This window comes from Quercus suber, unplaced genomic scaffold, assembly GCF_002906115.3.
Source record: "Quercus suber isolate HL8 unplaced genomic scaffold, Cork oak 2.0 scaffold_133, whole genome shotgun sequence".
NCBI lineage: Eukaryota > Viridiplantae > Streptophyta > Magnoliopsida > Fagales > Fagaceae > Quercus > Quercus suber.
In genome coordinates, this window is record NW_027069596.1 from 833,200 (window position 1) to 854,731 (window position 21,532).

Below are 21,532 nucleotides of genomic sequence, written 5' to 3' on the forward strand. Positions count from 1 at the left end.
TTAAACCAACTTTTGGGAAAAGGGGAATAAAACATTTTTGTTTTGAAAAATCATTTCCTCAGAAAAGCATACTAAAGGAATTTGTTTACCCAAGAAATCAATATTTATCGCAACATTATTGGTGAGAAAAGGTACAGAGCAACAATAGTATAAGTGCTATAAATTTAAAGATAAGAAAATAAAGTTGCTAGGAAATTTAAATGAAAAGTAAATGTAAAGTGCTGAAATTTAAATGACCATAAAAGCAAAGGGTTTGAATTTAAATGACAATAAAAGTAAAGGTTCATTAAAAAGGTTTTTTAGAGATCCCTCCTAAATAAACTTTAATCTATTTCAAGCCTTATGGGTGCTTTGTCAAAAAGAGATGTGAGTTTTAAGCCATCAACAATCCTTAAGACAACATTCCCATATTGTGCTTTACTCTAGGTTTAAAGTTTATTTAAAAGGGATAGAAAATCTTTTTCTTTTTGAGAAAGAAGTAAATTTTATTGAAATAAATCCGATTGGAAAACATCATCGAAATCACTAGGTAGGGATTATATCCATATATTTGTGTTTGCAGCTACAATTGCTCGTCTAGCTAAAGCATTTCTTAAGTGATGAGATAATATATATATATATATATATAACAAGGGAAAATAAAAGTGCAATAAATAGAGGGGAGTGGGGATTAGCAAAAATTAAAAGGGATGACATTAAAGTAAAGGGGAGAGGGAAAATAGCATTAAAATATATGGGTAAATGAGCAAGAACATAAAAGATTTCTAGATGCCTAGAAGAAATGAGATTTCTTCCCCCTAAGGGTACTTCCCATATTAGGTCTAGGAGATGGTTCAATAACCATCTAGGAACAACAACAATATCACAATCAACAATGAGTAATATAAACATAAAGGAAAGAGAGATAGATACACAATCACAACAATAGTGCTAGAGAGATAGTAAATAAACAGAATTTCATATATAAAAAATGGATGATTTTTACATGAGATGAAGTAGAGAAAAATGGGATGGCTATAGTTATTAGGAAAAATATCCCATCACTACATCTTACCCACAAAGATTACAAATAAAATGAGAGAGGTTGAATTTTTGTGGTGGGTTTCCTAAAAAGGGGAGGGAATTTTTTTTTTCTTCCCTAAACTCTATTTTTCAACCTTATTTTACAAAAAGGGGGGGGGGGGGGGGGTGATGTGATGGGGTTTTGGTACACCATCACATAACCTCCCATTTTTGCCACTTCAATAGGCTATTTCATCTTTTTCCCGGTTTCTGGTCCGATTTTTGTGTGACTGTTTGAAGGTCTTTTCGAGTTCCGTTTTCTTCAAACTTTATATCCTTGGAAAACTCTGGATTTCTTGTTTCCATAGGTTCTGACCTTGTAAGATTTGGAGCTACGGTCATCAAAATATCGTGCCCAAAAGGGAGGTGACGCAGTGTAGGAAATTTTGTGGCAGATATCATCAAGCCATTTTTATGAGAGGTGGTTGAGACCTCATGCTTCAAGCTGGTTCAACTAGTTTGCTCCAGTTATTTCCCAATTAGTACAGTTTTTTGCACGAAGTTGGTCCAAAAACAACATGTTTTACCTCAAAAAGTGAAGTACTTAATTAAGGTTTTGGTGTTTTGTTGATATCTTATCCATTTTAACTTCAATTTTGGCCAGTAAACTATCGTTTTGTAGGGAAAAATATGACCTATGAGATGGTTCAAAATTCAACTTGATCAGAGAGTTGGATCAAAAAGTCAACTTTTTAATCATACCTAGTTAGGATTTTCAGTCTTAATTGCTATTAGAGGGGTTTTGGAATGTTGCAACCCTTTGATCCGCTATTTGATCATGTTGCATTTATTTTAGGGGTGTCGATTCGGGTTAGTGTGTTGGGTTCGTGTCGTGTCATGTCAAGGTAAGGGTATTCGACTAACTGGCTCAACCCTAACCCAATCCATTTAATAATCGTATCATGATCCTTTAACCCTAACCCGACCTATTAATGAGGCGGGTTGACCTAACCTAACCTACTTGACACGCTTAATAAACAGGTTGTATTGGGTTGACAAGAATCTGACACAATCACAAAACCCATTTTAACCTACTTAATATTAAATATAACATCCATCTAGAAATAAATATTTTTTACATCTCAAAAGTAGTGTATACACTTCAAGTCTTCAACCTACATTCAAAATAATATAGTTCAATTTCCAATTATATTAGGGTACGTAAAGTTTGTGAAGTTTCAATTTTCAATTATACTTGTAGGTTTTTTGTAATTACTTACTTTTCATTTTAAGTCTAAAGTATAGGTCGGATATAAAAGGTATTTGAAAAATCTAAAATAAAATGAATTTTTTTTTTAAAACTTGCATTTTGCACTTTTTTTGAATTTTTCCAAATTTTGGCATTTGTTTAGGTGCATGAATCAGGGTTGGACAAAGTACGGTATCGACAGCGTAGCAAGTTTATGTCGCACTTAACAGAAAATATGGGCGGAGTGGTTGTTGATACAAACGTAATAGAGCTTCAGAGTGTAAAATTAAATTTCTGAAACTTCAGGGTATAAAATCCAAACACTTCCAAACTTTAAGAGGTAAAATTAAAACACCCCCAAAATTAAGCATATAAAATTCAAATTCTGAAACTTCAGAGTATAAAATCCAAACACCTCCAAACTTCATGGGTAAAATTAAAATTTTAGGGTGTAAAATCCAAACACCTGTGAATTTTAGGGGTATAATTTGCAATGTTGCCAAATTATAAAATAGAACCCATAATTAGCATTTATAATAATAATGATCCTAAAATAAAAATATGATAAAAAGCACACCGCTGTCACTAACTTGATAAATAATAATTAAACCAAAAAATCGTGTGTTTCTCTGACTCTAAGAAAGCTTAGTCTTCTCTTAGGCAGTAGAATTGGGGTCCCTTTTTTACAAAGGTGTTTTTGTCTTCCTCGAAATAACAAGGTTATTTCCAGGATTGTGGGGTTCTTTTTTTCTTGGGTTACTGGGAAACAGAAGTGTGTCAATCTACTTTCCTTTCACTATCATCTCATACTCTACCATGGAAGATCTTACAAGAAGTTGGAATCGCCTCTCTTTGTCTGAGAAAGAGGGCCCAGGTTGTTGTTTAACAAGTGAACTCAAGTCTCAAGAATACATCATCGCAGCGAAGTTTCTCACAAGACGAGCGCTGAATATTGATGCCATTGCACAAACTTTCAACCCACTGTGGCGGACAAGGAATGGCTTTAAAATACAAAACCAAGGTGACCACATGGTTCTTTTCATATTTGAAGACAAGGAAGATATGGAACGGGTACTCAAGAGTGAACCTTGGAGCTTCGATAAACATTTGATTATTATGCAACGGTATGTGAAGGACAACCCACTTACGGCTTCAAGTTTTAACAAAACTGCTTTTTGGGTCCAGGTGCATAACATCCCCATACGATACATGAACGTGGCAGCAGCAGAAAAAATTTGTGAAGTCCTTGGCGAGGTGGTACGAGGTCCAGAAACTTCAGTTAACGAGGGAGGAAATTTTATTCGAGTTAGAGTCGTGATGGACGTTACAGTGCCTATTTCTCGTGGTCGTGTTATTACACTTGAAAAAGGAGAGCAAGTGTGGGTGAATTTCAAGTATGAAAGACTCCCTAATATTTGCTATTGGTGCGGAAGCTTCGAGCACGATGACAAAGACTGTGATATCTGGATTGACAGTGATGGTTCCCTCCTGCCAGAGCAAAAACAATTCGGTCCACACCTAAGGGCTGCGGCTTTTGGGTCAGCTAGGAAGAACGTGGTGTATGTCCCAGGTTTTTACAAATCAAAAAAGAAGCAGGTGCAGAAATCCATGGATTCCGATGAGCAGCAAACCTCAACTGTGACACAGATGGAGCATGAGCCGCCTCCCCAACCACCGGTGACAGTTACAAGGGAAGAGCCGTTACAGGTTTCAGTGCAGCTAAGCAAGGAAGTTAATGCTCCGGAATTTAATTTGGCAGAACGTGGAGGCTGGGACAGCATTAAAGTGGGTGAAACGGATCCAGGTGTCTCACCTCTTAATGAGGGCAAGGCACACGCTATTAATATGGAGACAAATACGGTGGAGTCTGATAAGGAATTAAATCCCCTTAATGACCCGTGTCCCCTGCAATCATTGACCCAATCATTTACGGCTCAAATTAATCTCCCCAAGCCAGACGGTAAGGAAATTAATGTGAGTCTCAATGAAGAGGTGGCAGCTAGGGCTTCATCACATGAAGCCCAATTGCGTGTCCTTCCCAAGTGGACTCGTTTGATCAGAACAACAACAAAGGAATCAGTACACACTCAAAGTATCATACGTAGCAAGGGGAAAAGGAGCCTTGAGCAAGCTGAATTTTTTTCAGAACTATCGGGGAAACGGGTGCAGGTTTCAACAATTGAAGATGGTGAACCGGTGGGTTTGGCGGAGGCTGAAATTCAGCCCCGCCATGCACAATGAATTGCTTAGCTTGGAACTGTCGTGGGCTTGGGAACCTACGTACAGGGAAGGAGCTCGTAGAGATTATACGGGCAAAAGATCCCTCTGTCGTGTTTATAGCCGAAACTTGGACAGATGAAGCAAGGCTAGATCAAGTACAACAAGAAATTGAGTTTGAAAATAAATGGGTGGTGCCGAGCAATAATAGGGGAGGCGGATTGGTTATGTTCTGGAAAGCATCTGTTAACCTCACCATTGAGGGGTCATCCAAGTACTATATTGATTCTTGCATTGATAAAAACACCGAGAATGCTTGGCGTTTTACAGGGTTTTATGGAGAACCAGACACGGCAAAAAGATGGGAAGCATGGAATAATCTCCGAAGCCTTATCAATCATTCCGAGATCCCTTGGATGTGTGCAGGTGATTTTAACGAGGTGACAAAACAGAATGAAAAATTGGGTGGGGCTCTCCGGAACCATAATCAAATGCAGCAGTTTCGGGAAGTAATTGATGAGTGTGGATTCATGGATATGGGTTTCATTGGCCCTCGATTCACATGGGCTAGGCATTTTCAAGACGGAAGGTCAATCTGGGAGAGATTGGATAGAGGTTTGGCAACTAATTCTTTTTTCCTGAAATTCCCTGGTACACGTATTCACCACCTAAGGTGCTTTTCATCTGATCACTCACCCCTTCTAATTAATCTCTCGGGGTTGGATCAGCCACCTGTAAAAAAAAGGTTTCGTTTTGAGGAAATGTGGTTATCAGATAACCAGTGTGGTGAGATGGTGGAAGCAACATGGAGGTTTGGTGATGTTGGTCAATCAGGTGGTTCCCTAGGCACTTCAGTTATCAAGAAGGTTGACAAATGCAGCAAAGAGTTAGAATGGTGGAACCGGAACTGTTTTGGGAATGTGAGAAGAGAACTGGAAAAGAAAAAATCTTTGCTTACCAAAGCCGAATGGGTGGCACAACAAAGTGGAAGCAATCAGAGGGTAAGGGAACTTATAGCAGAAATTGATATTCTTAAGGAGAGAGAGGCTCGTATGTGGAGGCAGCGCTCCAGAGTATTGTGGGCAAGCAAAGGGGATTGCAACTCCAAATTTTTTCACAGCCAAGCCACCAAACGATTTAGGAAAAACACAATAAGGGGAATAAAAGATGAGGCCGATCAATTGCATACGGATCCAGATGGGATTGCATCAGTTTTAAATAAATTCTACCAAGAGTTATTTGAAACATCTAATCCGACCCATGTAGATGAGGTGTTATCCTATGTGCTGCCATGTATTACTGATGAGATGAACCAAGAGTTAGTTGCTGATTTTAAGGAAGGGGAAGTGGCTGCTGCACTCAATGAGATGGCCCCTCTAAAAGCACCTGGACCAGATGGTATGCCGCCTTTGTTCTACCAACATTTTTGGAAGGTTGTTGATAAGGATGTGACACAAGATGTCCTTTTGTGGTTAAACTCAGGTATTCTTCCCGAACCTGTTAATCATACTTTCCTTACTCTCATCCCCAAAAAATCAAATCCTGAATATGTCCATGAATTTCGGCCTATTAGTCTTTGTAATGTTATTTATAAGATTTTTTCCAAAGTACTAGCAAATAGGCTGAAAAAAGTGTTACCAAATATTATTTCTGAACACCAATCAGCTTTTGTAAAGGATCGCTTGATTTCAGATAATATTTTGGTTGCATTTGAAACTTTGCATTGTATGAAGCATCATAAATCAAGGAAAACAGGTTATATGGCACTCAAATTGGATATGAGCAAGGCATACGATAGGGTGGAGTGGTCCTTTTTGGAAGATCTGATGCGAAAGATGGGATTTGCAGAAAGGTGGATCAGTCTAATCATGTTGTGTGTTACAACGGTCACTTATTCAATATTGGTGAATGGAGAACCAAAGGGTTTTATTTACCCAAGCAGAGGCATCAGACAAGGAGATCCATTATCCCCTTTTCTTTTCCTATTATGCACAGAAGGGTTACATGGGCTTATCATGAGAGCGGCAGCGGAAGGAAGGATTAATGGGTTTTCTTTGTGTAGAAGAGGACCAAAACTAACCCACTTATTTTTTGCAGATGATAGCCTCTTGTTCTGTAGAGCAACACCAAACGAGTGTAACGCGATCCTTGATTTATTGAGTTCCTATGAAAGGGTGTCAGGTCAGAAGATAAACAGTAGCAAGACAGCACTATTCTTTAGCAAATCCACTCCGGATGACACTAAAGAAATTATTAGAGGCTTACTGGGAGTGCAGGAAATTCAGCATTATGAGAAGTATTTGGGCCTTCCTTCGTTAGTAGGGAGAGGAAAAAAAGCTAGTTTTAACTATATCAAGGAAAAGGTGTGGAAAAAATTGCAAGGGTGGGAAGGAAAATTACTATCACAAGCAGGGCGGGAGGTATTGATAAAATCGGTAATTCAAGCTATCCCTTCCTTTGCTATGGGTTGCTTTAAATTACCGATTGGATTATGTAATGATATTGAAGTGTTGATTAGAAAGTTTTGGTGGGGTGAAAGAGGAAATAGGCGGAAGGTTCATTGGCTAAAATGGGATGAAATGACAAAATCAAAAATGGTGGGAGGAATGGGCTTTAGAGATTTGGCAATGTACAATGATTCACTTTTGGCAAAACAGGCATGGCGACTGTTGACAGATAAAGGTTCCTTGTTTTACAGAATTTTCAAAGCAAGATTTTTCCCTCATTGCACCATAATGGAAGCGGAGGATTCGAGATCAAGCTCTTATGCATGGAAAAGTATCCTCCATGGAAGAGATGTCATTCTTAGGGGAGCAAAGTGGCGCATTGGAAATGGGAAAACAGTCCAGATTTATAAACATAGTTGGCTGCCTCAAAAGAACCATGATTTGGTTTTGTCCCCAGTAGTGGACTCAATGGAGGAGGCAACAGTGGATGTTCTGATTGACACAGACACTAAACAGTGGAACAATGACATGGTGGAAGGTCTCTTTACCCCACAGGAAGCGGAAATCATCAAAAAAATTCCCCTTGCCCGAACTGAAACGGAAGACAGCCTCTACTGGCCCTTATCTCACGATGGTAGGTACACTTGCAAGTCAGGTTACCGCTTTCTAAAGGAAGAAGCAGAACCAGCTCATGAAAGGAATCAGGAGTCACTTGAAACCCAGCTGTGGAAGAAGGTATGGACGCTGGAAGTTCCTAACAAAGTCAAGCATCACGTATGGAGAGCATGCCGTGACTCTCTGCCAACAAAACAAAACCTGATGCAGCGCACTATCATCTCAAACCCACTGTGTGATCGGTGCAAGCAGCTCCCTGAGACAATGTTACATGCTGTGTGGGCGTGTCCTAAGCTGGATGAGGTCTGGACAGATTCGGTCAAGTGGGGTTTTCGCTACAACAGGAGGTTCTTGGACTTCAAAGAATTGCTCTCATGGGTGATACAAGAACAGAGGAATGCCGAGCTATTCGCAATGATGGTGTGGTCGATCTGGACTCAGAGGAACCAAGCTCGACTTAACAAGCCACACAGCTCACTGTCTCAGATTGCTTCCTCGGCAAAAGCAAGAATGGACGAGTTCAGCGCAGCCCAACTCGTTCAACTCGTTGCAAGCCCCTCTCAGCGCGGCCCATCTCGACGTAACCCACATGCTTCCTGGCAGCCCCCTCCTAGTGATCTGTACAAAATCAACTACGATGCAGCCACTTTCGAGCATGACGGAAAGTCTGGGATAGGAGTCATTATCCGAGACTCGCACGGTGCAGCTATTGCTTCTTTGTCACAGCTGATCCCTTGTGCGTATAAGGCAGCAGATATGGAGGCTATTGCTGCTAATAGGGCGTTGGAGTTTGCAAGGGAAATAGGAATCAATGATGCTATTCTGGAAGGAGACTCAAGCATTGTCCATCTAGCTTTAATGAGGGGGGTACAATCTTTATCTCCGCTTGGGTTGTTGGTGGAGGATATTAAAGTTTCTTCAGCTAGTTTTCGTACATTACTTTACTCTCACACAAAGAGAGAAGGTAACAAGGTAGCTCATGGATTAGCTAGACACGCAATTCATGTTTTAGATTATGTAGTGTGGATGGAGTCTGTCCCTCCACTTTCTTATGATGTATTTCAGGCTGATTTAGCCAATATTGTTCAATAAAAGCCCTAACAAGCCGGATTCTCAAAAAAAAAAATAACAGTAATTTAGACTAAACTTTAATGTATCACTAACTTAATGAATCCATAAAATACAACCAGCAAACCTGTTTCCAATTCACCGATCGACATGTCAAATATATAATCATTAGTTACTTTCAAAATATAAGTGACGATAGAGATATTCTTAGACAATAAAACAAATCACCTTCTTGAAAATTATATTATGATATTTTTCCATTAAATTATTTAAAACCCCTGAATTATTAAAGACCAGTCACAAAACTTTAATAGTTTATTATCTATAACAATATTTTACTTTAAAGACTTCTCTTTTTCTACGTTGGGCGGCTACAAAAAATGGAATGAAAAAAGGAAATGACCAAGGCAACTTTTCTTTTATTTATTTTTAAAACTGTTTCTTTTAGTTGGCGTTTAATTAATTAGACAATATCATAGGAATGTACTTAAGAATATGCCATGCATAATTTTAAACAAACATAGATAGCTGCCTTTGTGGAAAGATTCAACTATACTCCGATTATCTTTGTCTTAAGACTAGAAACCAAAACCATGTGTGACTCAATTGTAGGGACATTGTATATGAGTTTAGTCTTTTATTAACCAAGAATCTTAACCTATCCAATATGTTAGATTTTCCCCTTTTAAATCCGTCGCTTACCAAAAGTTATCCTTCTTTCTCATTATCAAACCTAAAATCTATAGGGCTTAAACTAGTCGAGTTTTGTAGTATTGAATGTTCAAGCTTTATCAAACCCAAAATTTCTAGGGCTTAAACTAATCGAGTTTGGTCGAGTATTGAATGTTCAAATTTGGCTCAACAACAAATGTAAAATTTACAAACTTGGCTTGGGCTTGAACCAAGCCTACAAACAACGTTAGAGCTTAAGCTTGTCAAAAGGTCCAAAAGCTTGAAGTGTCTCAAGCTTAAGTTGAGACAACTTGAGTTCAAACTTAAGCTCAATATTGAGTTTTTGAACTTGAAATTCAACACAAGTACATTATCATTCCCATATATATATATATATATAGTCAAAACTCAGAGAAAATCTAATTAGATTTCAAATTGGAAGCCTAATTTTAATTTGGTCATGTGTCTCATTTAAGTTTTTAAAATTTTTGTGCTAAAGTAAATGATACATTAACATCTAATACAAAAGCCCACCTGGACACTTCAATTATATATTTATATATTTATTATTGTTTAATATTTCCGTGCATAAGCATGGGTTATAAACTAGTCTATATATATAATAATAGGTAAAGCAAAGATAAAATCCAATTAAATTTTAAATTGGAATTCAATTAGAGTCTAATTTTGCGTCATGTGTCTCACCTAATCTAAATTTTCTACATGTCCCATCTAATCTTATATATATATTAATAGGTAAAGTTTAGAGAAAATTGAATTAGAATTTGAAATTATAACCCAATTTTGCACCATGTGTCCAAATTTATGTGAGAACTACACCATAATTATCCACTTTGAACTTGTGCCATGTGTCTACTTAAGTTTTTTAATCTTTGTGTCAAGTGAGTTAATGAGTGCAAAATACTAAGAATCTAATATTAATGAACTATAAAATAAATAAATAAAAATCACATATACTAAATAAAAATCACCACATATTTCTCAAAAATAAATAAAATAAAAATCATCACATAACAAAAATCACCACATGTTCTATCTTATTAAAAATTAGAAAAAAAAAAATTATCATAACTAGTGTAATGATGAAAGGCCCAAATAAGGATATTGGGCCGTGGGCCGCACCAGAGGATGTCAAAGAGCCTGAGGACAGACAAGCTTTGGTGAAGGTAAGTAAGTTATTGGGCCGAGGAAGAGGTCTGGTCATAATAAACAGGTGACATTGTTTGAGGAGCCACCCTTCCTTGGCCAACAAAATGGAAGCCTGAAGTCTGACCACCAATCAAGTACTAGGCAATGGACAACAGTGCCTGGGAGGATAAGTTTCAGAGAAAAGTGAGTCAACAGAGAATTGAAAAATGTCTGGGAAGAAAGCTGCTACCACTGCATTAAATGTTTTGCACCTAACCAACTAGCCACAATAATGTGGAGATGATACCTAAACAGTGACTTCTAGCCCATAGCTATGCACAAAGACTTCAAGAAGGTATTGATGGGATAAGTATCAAGGAGATTAGCAATCTGATCTACACGTGGATGGCTAAGATGAAAAAAGGAAAGGAGGTATAAAAGGAGGAGGATTCCATTACAGAGGGGGTGGAAAAAATTGTGTCCTTACAATTGGCGCTGTCTTTGGGAAATTTTGAACATTCTTGAGTCTATTCAATCATGGTGGGTTCAAGGCCAAACCGAGAAGAATCTATGGGATCATAACGTCAAGATCATTTTCTTAATCTTGAACAAATGAGAGATCATGAAGTTAGTGTGCACACAACTCATACTAGTAGGAGTCATTCTAGAAGCAAGAGCCATGTGTCTCATGGGGAGTATACCAGAAACTTGCAACTGGATATAGATCATTTACGTAGGAAGTTACGCCGTAAGCAAAGGAGAGGGACTCCATTAAGCTTAGGGTCTCAATCTGATGATGATGACAGTTATAGACCTAGATCAAAGGCCCTTCCTAGCAAGTCTTTCTCTTATAATGAAGAATGTCACCATAGGCAAAACAGTAGAAGCCTAGCCTACAAGGGTTTAGGGAATGATGTGATGAACAGGGCTTTACGTCAAATCTCAAAGTCACCGTTTACATAGAGGATTGAAAGTGTCGGACCGTGTGCCTTACCGATCCATCCAATGACCAATTGGTGAAGGATGAGGGGCATAAATCTTTTATAGTATTCGATCGCAGACCAAGCTCATTGGTATTTGAGCGAACTGTGAAATCCCTCACAATCCCTCCCTTACAATATGGCTCCAATGACTCGAACCTATGACCGGGCTCTGATAACACTTGTCGGATCGTGTGCCTTACCGATCCATCCAACGACCAATTGGTGAAGGATGAGGGGGCACAAATCTTTTATAGCATTTTATCGTAGATCAAGCCCATTAGTATTAATGCGAATTGTGAAATCCCTCACAGAAAGGGCAAAGCTTCCTTGGCGATTCACGCAGCCATCGTTTACCGTGTATAATGGTAGGACAGACCCAATGGAGCATGTCAGTCATTTTAACCAGAAAATGGTCGTTCACTCAAGGAATGAGACTTTAATGTGCAAGGTATTCCCATCTAGTTTGGGGCCAGTTGCGATGAGGTGGTTTAATGGGTTGGAGGAAGGATCAATTAGCTCTTTTCAAGAGCTTACCAAGGCCTTTGGGGCCCGATTTGTCACTTGTAGTAGGGTGCCTCGTCTCCTGGACTCCTTGCTATCTATGGCTATGCAAGAGGATGAGACTCTGAAGACCTACTCGAATAGATACTACAAGAGGTTTAATAAGATAGATGAAAATTTTGAGGATGTAGCAATAAGGACATTTAAGGTCAACCTGCCTACTAAGCACGATTTAAGAAAATCCTTAACTATAAAGCCTACTCGGAGCATGCATCAGCTAATGGATTGAATTGATGAGTATAAATGGGTTGAAAAGGATCAACAACAAGGGAAGGGGAAGGTGAAGGTAACCCCCCACTACCGAAAAGACTTTAAGTCAGAGAGATATAATAAAAATCGACCCAAAAGAGATTTTGCTGGACATACTAGGCACACTACTGCCCAGGTAGTTAACATAATGTTCAGGGAGCTTGTACACCAAATCCTTAAGAAGATAAAAAATGAGCCATATTTCAAATGGCCAAGCAAGATGGGAGGAGGCCCCATGAAGTGTAATCAAAGTCTTCATTGCCAATACCATCAAAATGAAGGACACACTATGGAAGATTGTAGAACTTTACGTGACTACCTGGAGCAGTTAGTTAAGATTAGGAAGCTGAAGCAGTTCCTGTACCAACCCCCTAGGCAGGGGAGTCAAGTCGAGTCGGCACACCAGAGGGATGCTTCCTCAAGACTGCCCTTGGGAATAATCAGTGCTATTCTCGCCTCCCCAGGTCGGACTGTCGCATATCCATAAAAGGTTATGTCCATAGCAAAACCATACGCTGAGGATTCAATCCCTGAGTCTAAGCGAGGAAGAGTGGAAGTCCGACCAACTTTGAGCTTCTTTGATGAGGATAAAATTGGAACTTATCAACCACATGACAATGCCTTAGTGGTCACCCTCCGAATAGGGGGGTATGATGTGAGAAGAGTTTTGGTAGATCAGGGCAATGGGGCAAAGATCATGTACCCTAACCTGTACAAGGGACTTAAGTTAAAACCCAAGGATTTGGACAGCTATGATTCCCCTCTAGTGGAGTTTGATGGTAAGACAGTTATCCCAAAGGGCCAGATCAGACTACCTGTTCAAGCAGGGTCAAAGGTTGTTAAAGTAGATTTCATTGTGGTAGACACGTATTCCCCCTATACTGCTATCATGGCATGACCTTGGCTTCATGCCATAGGGGCTGTCTCTTCAGCTTTGCACTTGAAAGTGAAGTATCCCTCAAGGGACCAAGTCGAGGAGCTGATTGGAAGTTAGGCTATGGCCAGGCAATGCCTAGTTGTGGCTATTAGACACCAGTCCGAGGGTGAATCCTCGATCACCATAGAAAGGGGTTTGTAGCAATCAAAGGGAATAGAGACGTCCTCGGACGATGTAGCTAAAGGCACAAAATGCGAAGAGTTGGAGAAGATTACTATTGATACTGATGTAGACAAATATTTTCAAGTGGGAGTTCAAATGCCTCCTCAGGAGAAGGAGGAGCTAGTGGCTTTCCATAGAAAAAATGTTGATATGTTTGCATAGAGTGCTTATGAAGCTCCCGAGGTGGATCTGAATTTCATTTGTCATTACCTGAATGTCAATCCATCTATTACCCCTAAGAAACAACCACGTCGGCACTCTTCTAAAGAACATTTCGAGGCTGTTAAGAAAGAGGTGGTAAAGCTCAAGCGTGCAGGAGCAATAAAAGAAGTCTTTCACCCAAAATGGTTGGCCAACATAGTGGTTGTAAAAAAGAAGAATGGGAAGTGGCGAGTGTATGTAGATTTCTCAGATTTAAACAAAGCTTGCCCCAAGGACCCCTTCTCGATATCTCGAATAAACCAATTAGTGGACACGACGGTTGGTCATCCCCGAATGATTTTTTTTGGATGTCTTTTAAGGGTACCATCAGATACCATTAGCTTTGGCTGACCAGGAGAAGACTGATTTTGTAACTCCCACTGGGAACTATCATTATAAGGCGATGCCTTTTAGATTGACGAATGCAAGGTCTACTTACCAGAGGATGATAACTAGAATGTTTAAACCCTAGCTTAGCAAGAATATTGAGGTCTACATTGATGACATGGTGGTGAAAAGCAAGATAGTGGACGAGCATGTGGCTGACCTCGGAAGTGTCTTTAAGGTGTTGAGAAAGCATAAATTGCGCCTTAATGCTTCTAAATGTTCCTTTAGCATCGTCTCAGGCAAGTTTTCGGGCTATATGGTCACCCAACATCAAATTGAAGTTAATCCTGATTAGATTAAAGTAATCAATGATTTATAACCTCCTCGGAATCCTAAAGAAGTGCAAAGGTTGACTGGAATGACCGCAGCCTTGAACAGATTTATCTCTCGATCTGCAGATAGATGTAGGCCATTTTTCCAACTCTTGCACAAGTGGAAAGGGTTTGAATAGAATGAAGAATGTGCCCTCGCTTTTCAACAGTTGAAGGATTACCTTTCTCGATCACCCATTATGTCCAGACCTGAAGAGTAAGAAGTACTTTTTGCCTACATTGTTGTGGCCTCTCATGCAATTAGTCTAGTATTGGTAAGGGTAGAAAATGGAGTACAATGGCCAGTCTATTATGTGAGTAAGTCGTTACACGATGCTAAAGTTCGTTACTTAACCTTAGAGAAAGCCATTTTGGCTGTGGTTCATGCTATGCGAAAACTCCCCCAATACTTCCAAGCACATATAGTTGTGGTTTTAACGTAACTCCCTCTGTAGTCGTTGCTACGAAAAGTTGATTATACGGGGAGAATTGCCAAGGGGGACGATTTTGGGGGCATTTGACATAAGGTACATGCCTCGTACCTCAATTAAAGGGCAAGTTCTTGCGGATTTTGTGGTAGAATTTACTAAATTTCCAATAGAGGTAGAGGTTGATGAACACAGATTAGAAGGAAAGCAAGTTCCGACAATTTCTCAGCAGGGGCCTTCACCCTGGAAGTTATATGTTGATGGGGCGGCAAATAAAAAAGGATCCGAGGTGGGGCTGGTAATAATTTCCCTGAACAAAATCACCATTAAGAAATCCTTAAGGTTGGGCTTCTCAGCGACGAACAACGATGCTAAATATGAGACTCTGCTAATAGGGATAGCTATGGTTCAAAAAATGGGAGGAAAAGTTGTTTAAGTGTTCTTGAACTCAAGGTTAATCGTAGGACAAGTAAAGGGAGAGTTGGAAGCTAGGGATTTGAGAATGCAAGGGTATTTAAGTCAAGCTCGGCGTTTGCAGTCAAATTTTGAGTTTTTCACCATACAAAAAGTCCCGAGAAGCAGGAATACACATGCTGACTCTTTGGCAACTCTGGCAACCTCTTCTGGACAAGATCTACCTCGGGTCATACTTGTTGAGGATCTGCATAGGCCTGTCTAGGAGAGGAAGAAAAAAGTCCAAGTTCACTAGATCATGGTCGGGCCTAGTTGGATGGATCCGTTGGATCTATTTCTCAAGGAGGGTGTTTTGCCTCATGAGAAAGGGGAGGCAGAAAAAATACAAAGGAAATCTCCTCGTTTTTGGTTGTCCGAGGAGCAATAGTTGTACAAACGCTCCTTTTCTGGACCATACTTGCTTTGTGTTCATCTTGAGGTAGTAGAGTCACTTTTAGAAGAGTTGCATGAGGGATATGTGGAAGTCATACGGGGGGTAGATCATTAGCACATAAAGCTCTTACTTAAGGGTATTAGTGGCCGAATATGCAAAAAGAGACACAAGAGTATGTAAAAAAGTGTAATCAATGCCAGAGATTTGCTCTGAACATTCATCAACCTAGGGGTGTACTCAATCCTCTGTCTAGTCCATGACCATGCTCAGTGGGGCCTGGATATTGTAGGACCATTTCCTAAGGTTGTGGAAAACCAAAGATGGCTTCTAGTTGGAACTAATTACTTCACAAAGTGGGTGGAGGCTGAGCCATTATCCAATATTAGGGATATAGATGCAAAAAAGTTTGTTTGGAAGAACATTGTTACTCGATTTGGGATTCCTCACACCCTTATCTCGGATAATGGGCTCCAATTTGACAGTAAAGCCTTCAAGAAATACTACTGTGAATTGAGCATTAGGAACAGATATTCAATTCCAGCTTATCCACAAGGAAATTGACAGGTTGAACCAATCGACAAAGTCATAGTGAATGGGCTCAAGAAGAGGTTAGACGAAGCAAATGGTAGATGGATGGAAGAGCTACCACACGTTCTTTGGACATATCGGACTACTCCTCGTCAGTCAACTGGGGAAACACCCTTTTCAATGACTTATAGGTTCGAGGCCGTGATCCTTCTAGAGGCTGGGTTTGGACAAGCTTGTTCAACCCAGAAAACAATGATAAGTTATTGGAGAGGAGTCTAGATTTGGTTGATGAATGGAGAGAAGTAATCATGGTTCAACTAGTGTATTATCAGCAGAAGCTTGAGCAGAGGTATGATACAGGTGTGGGGTGAGTCCATTAGCACCAAGTGACTTGGTTTTGAGAAAGGTCGTGAGTACTGCAAAGAACCCATCATGGGGAAAACTAGGGCCCAACTGGGAGGGGCCATATCGCATCACCTCGAAGGCTGATATAGGTGCTTACTTTTTGGAAGATTTAGATGAAAATGTTATACCACATCCGTGGAATGTAAATAATCTACGAAGGTACTATTATTAATAAAAGGCATTCCTGCCATTTTCTCTTTCTACTATTATATGTTTTATTCCTGTTCATTTAAGTGTTAAACAGAACTTCAGTCACGTCTGGTTCCTCGAACCACATACCTTGGGTAAATTAATGTTTCCATATTTCCCTAAGTGTTAAATAGAACCTTGGTCATGTCTGGTTCCTCATACCTCATACCTCGGGTAAATTAAAACTTCCTATTCATTTAAGTGTTAAACAAAACTTGGTCATGTCTGGTTTCTCGGACCTCATACCTCGAGTAAATTAACAATTCCTATTCATTTAAGTGTTAAACAAAACATCGGTCATGTTTGGTTCCTCGAACCACATACCCTGGGTAAATTAATACTTCCTATTCGTTTAAGTGTTAAACAGAACCTCGGTCATGCATGGTTCCTCGGACCACATATCTTGGGTAAATTAATACTTTCAATTATTCATCTACGTGTTAAACAGAACCTTGGTCATGTCTAGTTCCTTGAACCTTATACCTCAGGAAAATTAACACTTCCTACTCTTTTTTTTTTTTTAGGAAACTTCCTACTCAATTAAGTGTTAAGTGAAACATTGGTCATGTTTAGTTCCTCAAACCACATACCTTGGATAAATTAATGCTTCACATTTTTTTGAAGTTATGAATGGAGCCTTAATCATACATAGCCTTTTAAGCTTAACATCTCAGGTACACTAGTCCTATTTCTAAGTTAAGTTGTTAGATTATCAATTGCTCGAAAATTAATATGTTAGATTGCCAATTGCATGGGAATTAAGTGGTTAGATTACCAATTGCATAGATGTTTGTCAAGGTTAAAGGCAATGTGGTGCTTTAATTGGAAGAGATTGTAATTTGGGCTTACAGTTAGACAATCAAACTATGTTCAACAATAAAAAAAAATAGCATTGTAATTAACATAAAAACAGTGATAATGTAAAGGAACTTGGCATCTTTCATTAAACAAAGCCTTGAAAAGGCAAAGGGAATACATACTAAAAAAAAAGGGTAAGTAAAATTCTAGTTGATCTTGGAGGGAGGAGCATTGGCCTTCAATACATTTGGGCAAAAGGATCAAGCACAATGGCTTGAGCTACACCTTTGTCTATGAGATCCTTCTTGGTGGTGAAAGGGAAGTTGGCTAGTACAAGTACTTGGCTCTGGGCTACCCTCTTTTCCTTGGAGGATTCCATGGGCTCGAGTAAAGGATTGACAGGTCCAAAGGCCTTCTCCTTAGCTAGCTCCTTCTCCTTATCCAAGGTGCTCACTTGATCAGCCTCTTTGGAAGGGCCAATAGGGGCTAGAAGAGTGTTGGTAGGAGCAGCCTGATCAGACTTAGGCATTTTAGGAGCAACGTCAGCTCGGGAGCTAGAAGGGCCTGCTATGCGGAGGGTTAGGGGGTAGAAGACATTCTATGCCCTTCTTAGTGCTAAGGAAGCGTCCACCCCAGCCTGGTTTAGCATTTCAGTCCACACTTGGAGGCAATAACCTTGGCAGACACTGGTGACTTGGGCCCTGAGGTTTTCATTAGTTTCCTTCACCCTAGTGTTATAGCCTTCCTGCTCAGCCTAAGCTGTAGCCTCCTCTGCCTTCTCCAATTTATTCTTCAGAGCCCCTATGTGCTCATTGGCAATGGCCAGCTGATCCTCAGCTCTGTGCAATTGTTGGCATTGATCCTCTGCTTGCCTCTCAGCCCCAGCCAATGCCGCCTCTGCACTCTTTTTCTCCCTATCTACCTCAGTCAGTTTTACATTGAGGTCTTTTATCCTTTTTTCGGCCACGGTGAGCATTTCAACGGTGGCTATGTGTTGTCCCTCCTCGTCCTTCCATTGTTTGTGAGCATCATCTACCCACTCCTCGGTGATATTTGTTGTTTGGATCGCCTCCAAAAAAAAAAACATTAAAATAAATTCTCTAAGAGCAAAAATAGCATGTATACTTAGTAAAGATAATGAATTAAAAGACATACCATGGCCAGGTCCCTTTTCAAGGTTAGAAACACCTCGTGCTTCTTTAGCGACCTTAAGTCAGTCATGTCTTGAGGCAAGAGTAGGGGTTGCTCCAATGCATTAGCCACATTACCTGCCTTACCCTTTTGGAAGTCTCGGATGGAGGAGTCTAAGGGGAGGGGGGTTCCAAATCTAAACCCTAGGGTGATGATCAGGCGCCCTCTCTACGGCCGTCCCCTCAGCCAAGGACTTCCTTTGCGCCCTCTTGGCTATTTGTTCCCCTTTCTAGGGCTCAAGCTCTTTGGAGGGGATGACTTAACCCTCCTCGGCTACCTTCTTACCCTTTTTATCCCGTTTCCTCTTCTTATCCACCGGTTCGGATGGAAAAGTATGGATGGGGAAGGGAGTTAGAGGTTGGGTCTAGATGACCACATTGGGGATAGATCCTCACACTTGTGATTCGAGGAGCTCTAATAACCTGGTCTTGGGTTTCCTTTGGAGCACCATGGCGTTAGGAACTTCAAAAGACTCCTGAATACTGCTAACTTGGGTAGGAGAAAGGTGTCTGAAAGCAGCACCTGGAGACTCTGTAGAATGTGGCTAGTCAAAGACTTCGAAGTCTTTTTTGGAGTCCGAGACTTCAATCACCTTAGCTGTTTCTGCTTTGAGAGCCAAGCGTAAGGAGGTCGCCTCTTCCTCGGCACTACGCTGAGAAGGTAGCTCAACCTAATGGGTACCTTTAGGTGGGAGACCGGTGAGGAAGTCGGGCACAACTATGTTAATTTGGTGCAGTCAAGGATCCTTAGCCTTTATAACATACTTGGGAGCCTGGAAGCTAGTAAATATTGGCTTGTATCCAATGATGACGTGAGCTACTCGAAGTTGCCTGTCAGAATGAACGAAGATCTCAGACTAAAGTATCATCGTCAGGTTGAGCTCATTAGCGAAATTAAGGTTGGGGGCTATAAAATGCTTATCTACAAGAATCCCAAAAATAAAAGTGTTGTTAGAATGCAAGTTAGTTAAATAAAGAACAATTAGTATACGAATTGCAAGAAGGAATGGGAGACTGTAAGTATAGAATGTGCATTGTGAGAACATGGAACCTAAGCCTAAGTACCCCATCTAGTTTTTCCTCTCGTGTTGGGCAATGAAGTCCATCATGCCATTCACCAGAGACAATCAGAAAATCTTGGTCCATGCCCTTGTTAGTTTCAAGGAAGACACAAGATGAATCTGACCTCAGGGACCCTAGTCTTAAGGTAGTACCCCTAACTCTTAAGGAGCTGGCAGTTGTGCACCTAGTTAACATCGTGATGGGTGAGGTTTACACCCATCTTCTCATTAAGGGCGTCTATGTTACCTAGTATCCTAAACATGTTTGGGGAGCATTGGGTTGGGCAGAGTCTGTGGGCAATCAAGAAGTCCCTAGTTACTCTACCCATAGGGATCCTCATCCCTCCCTCTATGAAAGCAATCATAGGGATTACTACCTCTCCTTCCAATCTCAAGGCATGCCATTCTCCTTGAAGGCAATGCCTAATGGAAACCCCAGCTAGTATGTTATAACGAGTCTTAAAGCTCTCTATGCCCTCTGGGGTGTCTACTAAGCTAGCGAATCTACCCATTTGAGACGCGAGTGGAGGATGTTAGAAGAATAAGGTGGAAAATAGAAGGCAGAAGAAGAAAAGGTCCTAAAATTAAGTAGTCGGGCTAAAGGTTACTTACAAAAATGTGGGAAAAAGCACCTCGAACTAGTTCTTAAGAGTTGAAGATTCAAAAAGTGGGACATTTGGATTCTTTGAGCAATTTATATAAGAAGGAAAAGTAAGTGAAAGAGTTCCCACTCGAATCCCTATGGAAAATCTCCACCATAGGATTTTCATCACACCGTAGAATGTGGGGGATAGGGAGCTGTGTGAAGTAAATGCTGAAGCGTCCCAGATGACGAAGCGTTAGTAGCATGCTCATTCAGGTGAAAAGACGCCTACACATAAGGAAATGTCATAAGCATGGGAGGTACAGTAACCTAAAATCGAAACTCTAGTTTTCCCCGAGGAAAGAAAGAGTAGAATTTCGAGGGACTATTGTAAGGATGAAAGGTCCAAGAAGGATATTAAGCTGTAGGCTGCACCTGAGGATGTCCAAGAGCTCGAGGACAGACAAGCTTTGGTGAAGGTAAGTAAGTTATTGGGTCGAGGAAGATGTCTGGTCATAATGAACAAGTGACATTGTCTGAGGAGCCACCCTTCCTCGGCCAATAGAGTGGAAGCCTGAAGTTCGACCATCCATCAAGTGCTGGGCAATGGGCAATCGTGCCTGGGAGGATTAGCTTCAGAGAGAAGTGAATCAACAAAGAATTGAGAAATATCTAAGAAGAAAGCTACTACTACCACATTGAATGCTTTGCACCTAACAATTGGCCGCATTTATGTAGAGGTGATACGTGAATAGTGACTTCTAGCCTCACAGCTATCCACAAAGACTTCAGGAAGGTGCTGATGGGACAAGTATCAAGGAGATTAGCAATCTGATCTACACGTGGACGGCTAAGATGAAAGAAGGAAATGAGGTATAAAAGGAGGAGGATTCCATTACAGGGGGGAGGAGAAAAAAAAAACAGAAAAGAAAGGACTATGTAACCAGGAACTGGAATATTTGTATAAGTCTAAGAGAAATATATAAGAACACACCATCCTCGAACCTGACCGAGGAGTATTTTTCTTTTCAAACTATTTGTTTTATTCTTCTTATACCAATTAGCCTACTATGATCTATACTTCAACTCATTGAAAAGTCATTAACAAGCCCACTCTCTAACAAACTTATTGTTTTGGGCTTATTGGGCCACTATCCAAATCTCTTGGGCTATGGACTAAATTGTGTCCTTACAAGTAGTATTAAATTTAGGTAAGAATTTTAATATGTGATTAATCACTTTTACTTTAAAAATATAATTTGACTAATTATCTATATTTTATGATAAAAATTG

At 40.2% G+C, this 21,532-nt stretch overlaps 2 protein-coding genes across 2 annotated transcripts; both read left to right on the plus strand.

Moving 5' to 3' along the window:
• The first annotated feature begins 4,488 nt into the window (after nucleotides 1-4,488).
• LOC112016863 (uncharacterized) lies at nucleotides 4,489-8,622 on the plus strand. The gene has a single exon (XM_024049333.1). It carries the CDS (start codon nucleotides 4,489-4,491, stop codon nucleotides 8,620-8,622), a length of 4,134 nt encoding a protein of 1,377 aa, XP_023905101.1.
• A 3,066-nt stretch (nucleotides 8,623-11,688) lies between these two features.
• LOC112012780 (uncharacterized) lies at nucleotides 11,689-12,699 on the plus strand. Its single transcript, XM_024045161.2, has 2 exons — nucleotides 11,689-12,111; nucleotides 12,220-12,699. The coding sequence occupies exons 1-2, from the start codon at nucleotides 11,689-11,691 to the stop codon at nucleotides 12,697-12,699; spliced, it is 903 nt and encodes a 300-aa protein (XP_023900929.2).
• The last annotated feature ends 8,833 nt before the right edge of the window (nucleotides 12,700-21,532 follow it).

Excerpts from the sequence above, each read along its gene's own strand:
- LOC112016863 (XM_024049333.1), top strand. The coding sequence starts at position 4,489 with ATGAATTGCTTAGCTTGGAACTGTCGTGGGCTTGGGAACCTACGTACA.
- LOC112012780 (XM_024045161.2), top strand. The coding sequence starts at position 11,689 with ATGCGAATTGTGAAATCCCTCACAGAAAGGGCAAAGCTTCCTTGGCGA. Across the intron at positions 12,112-12,219 it reads TAGCAATAAGGACATTTAAG|GATCAACAACAAGGGAAGGG; the intron begins GTCAACCTGCCT and ends TGGGTTGAAAAG.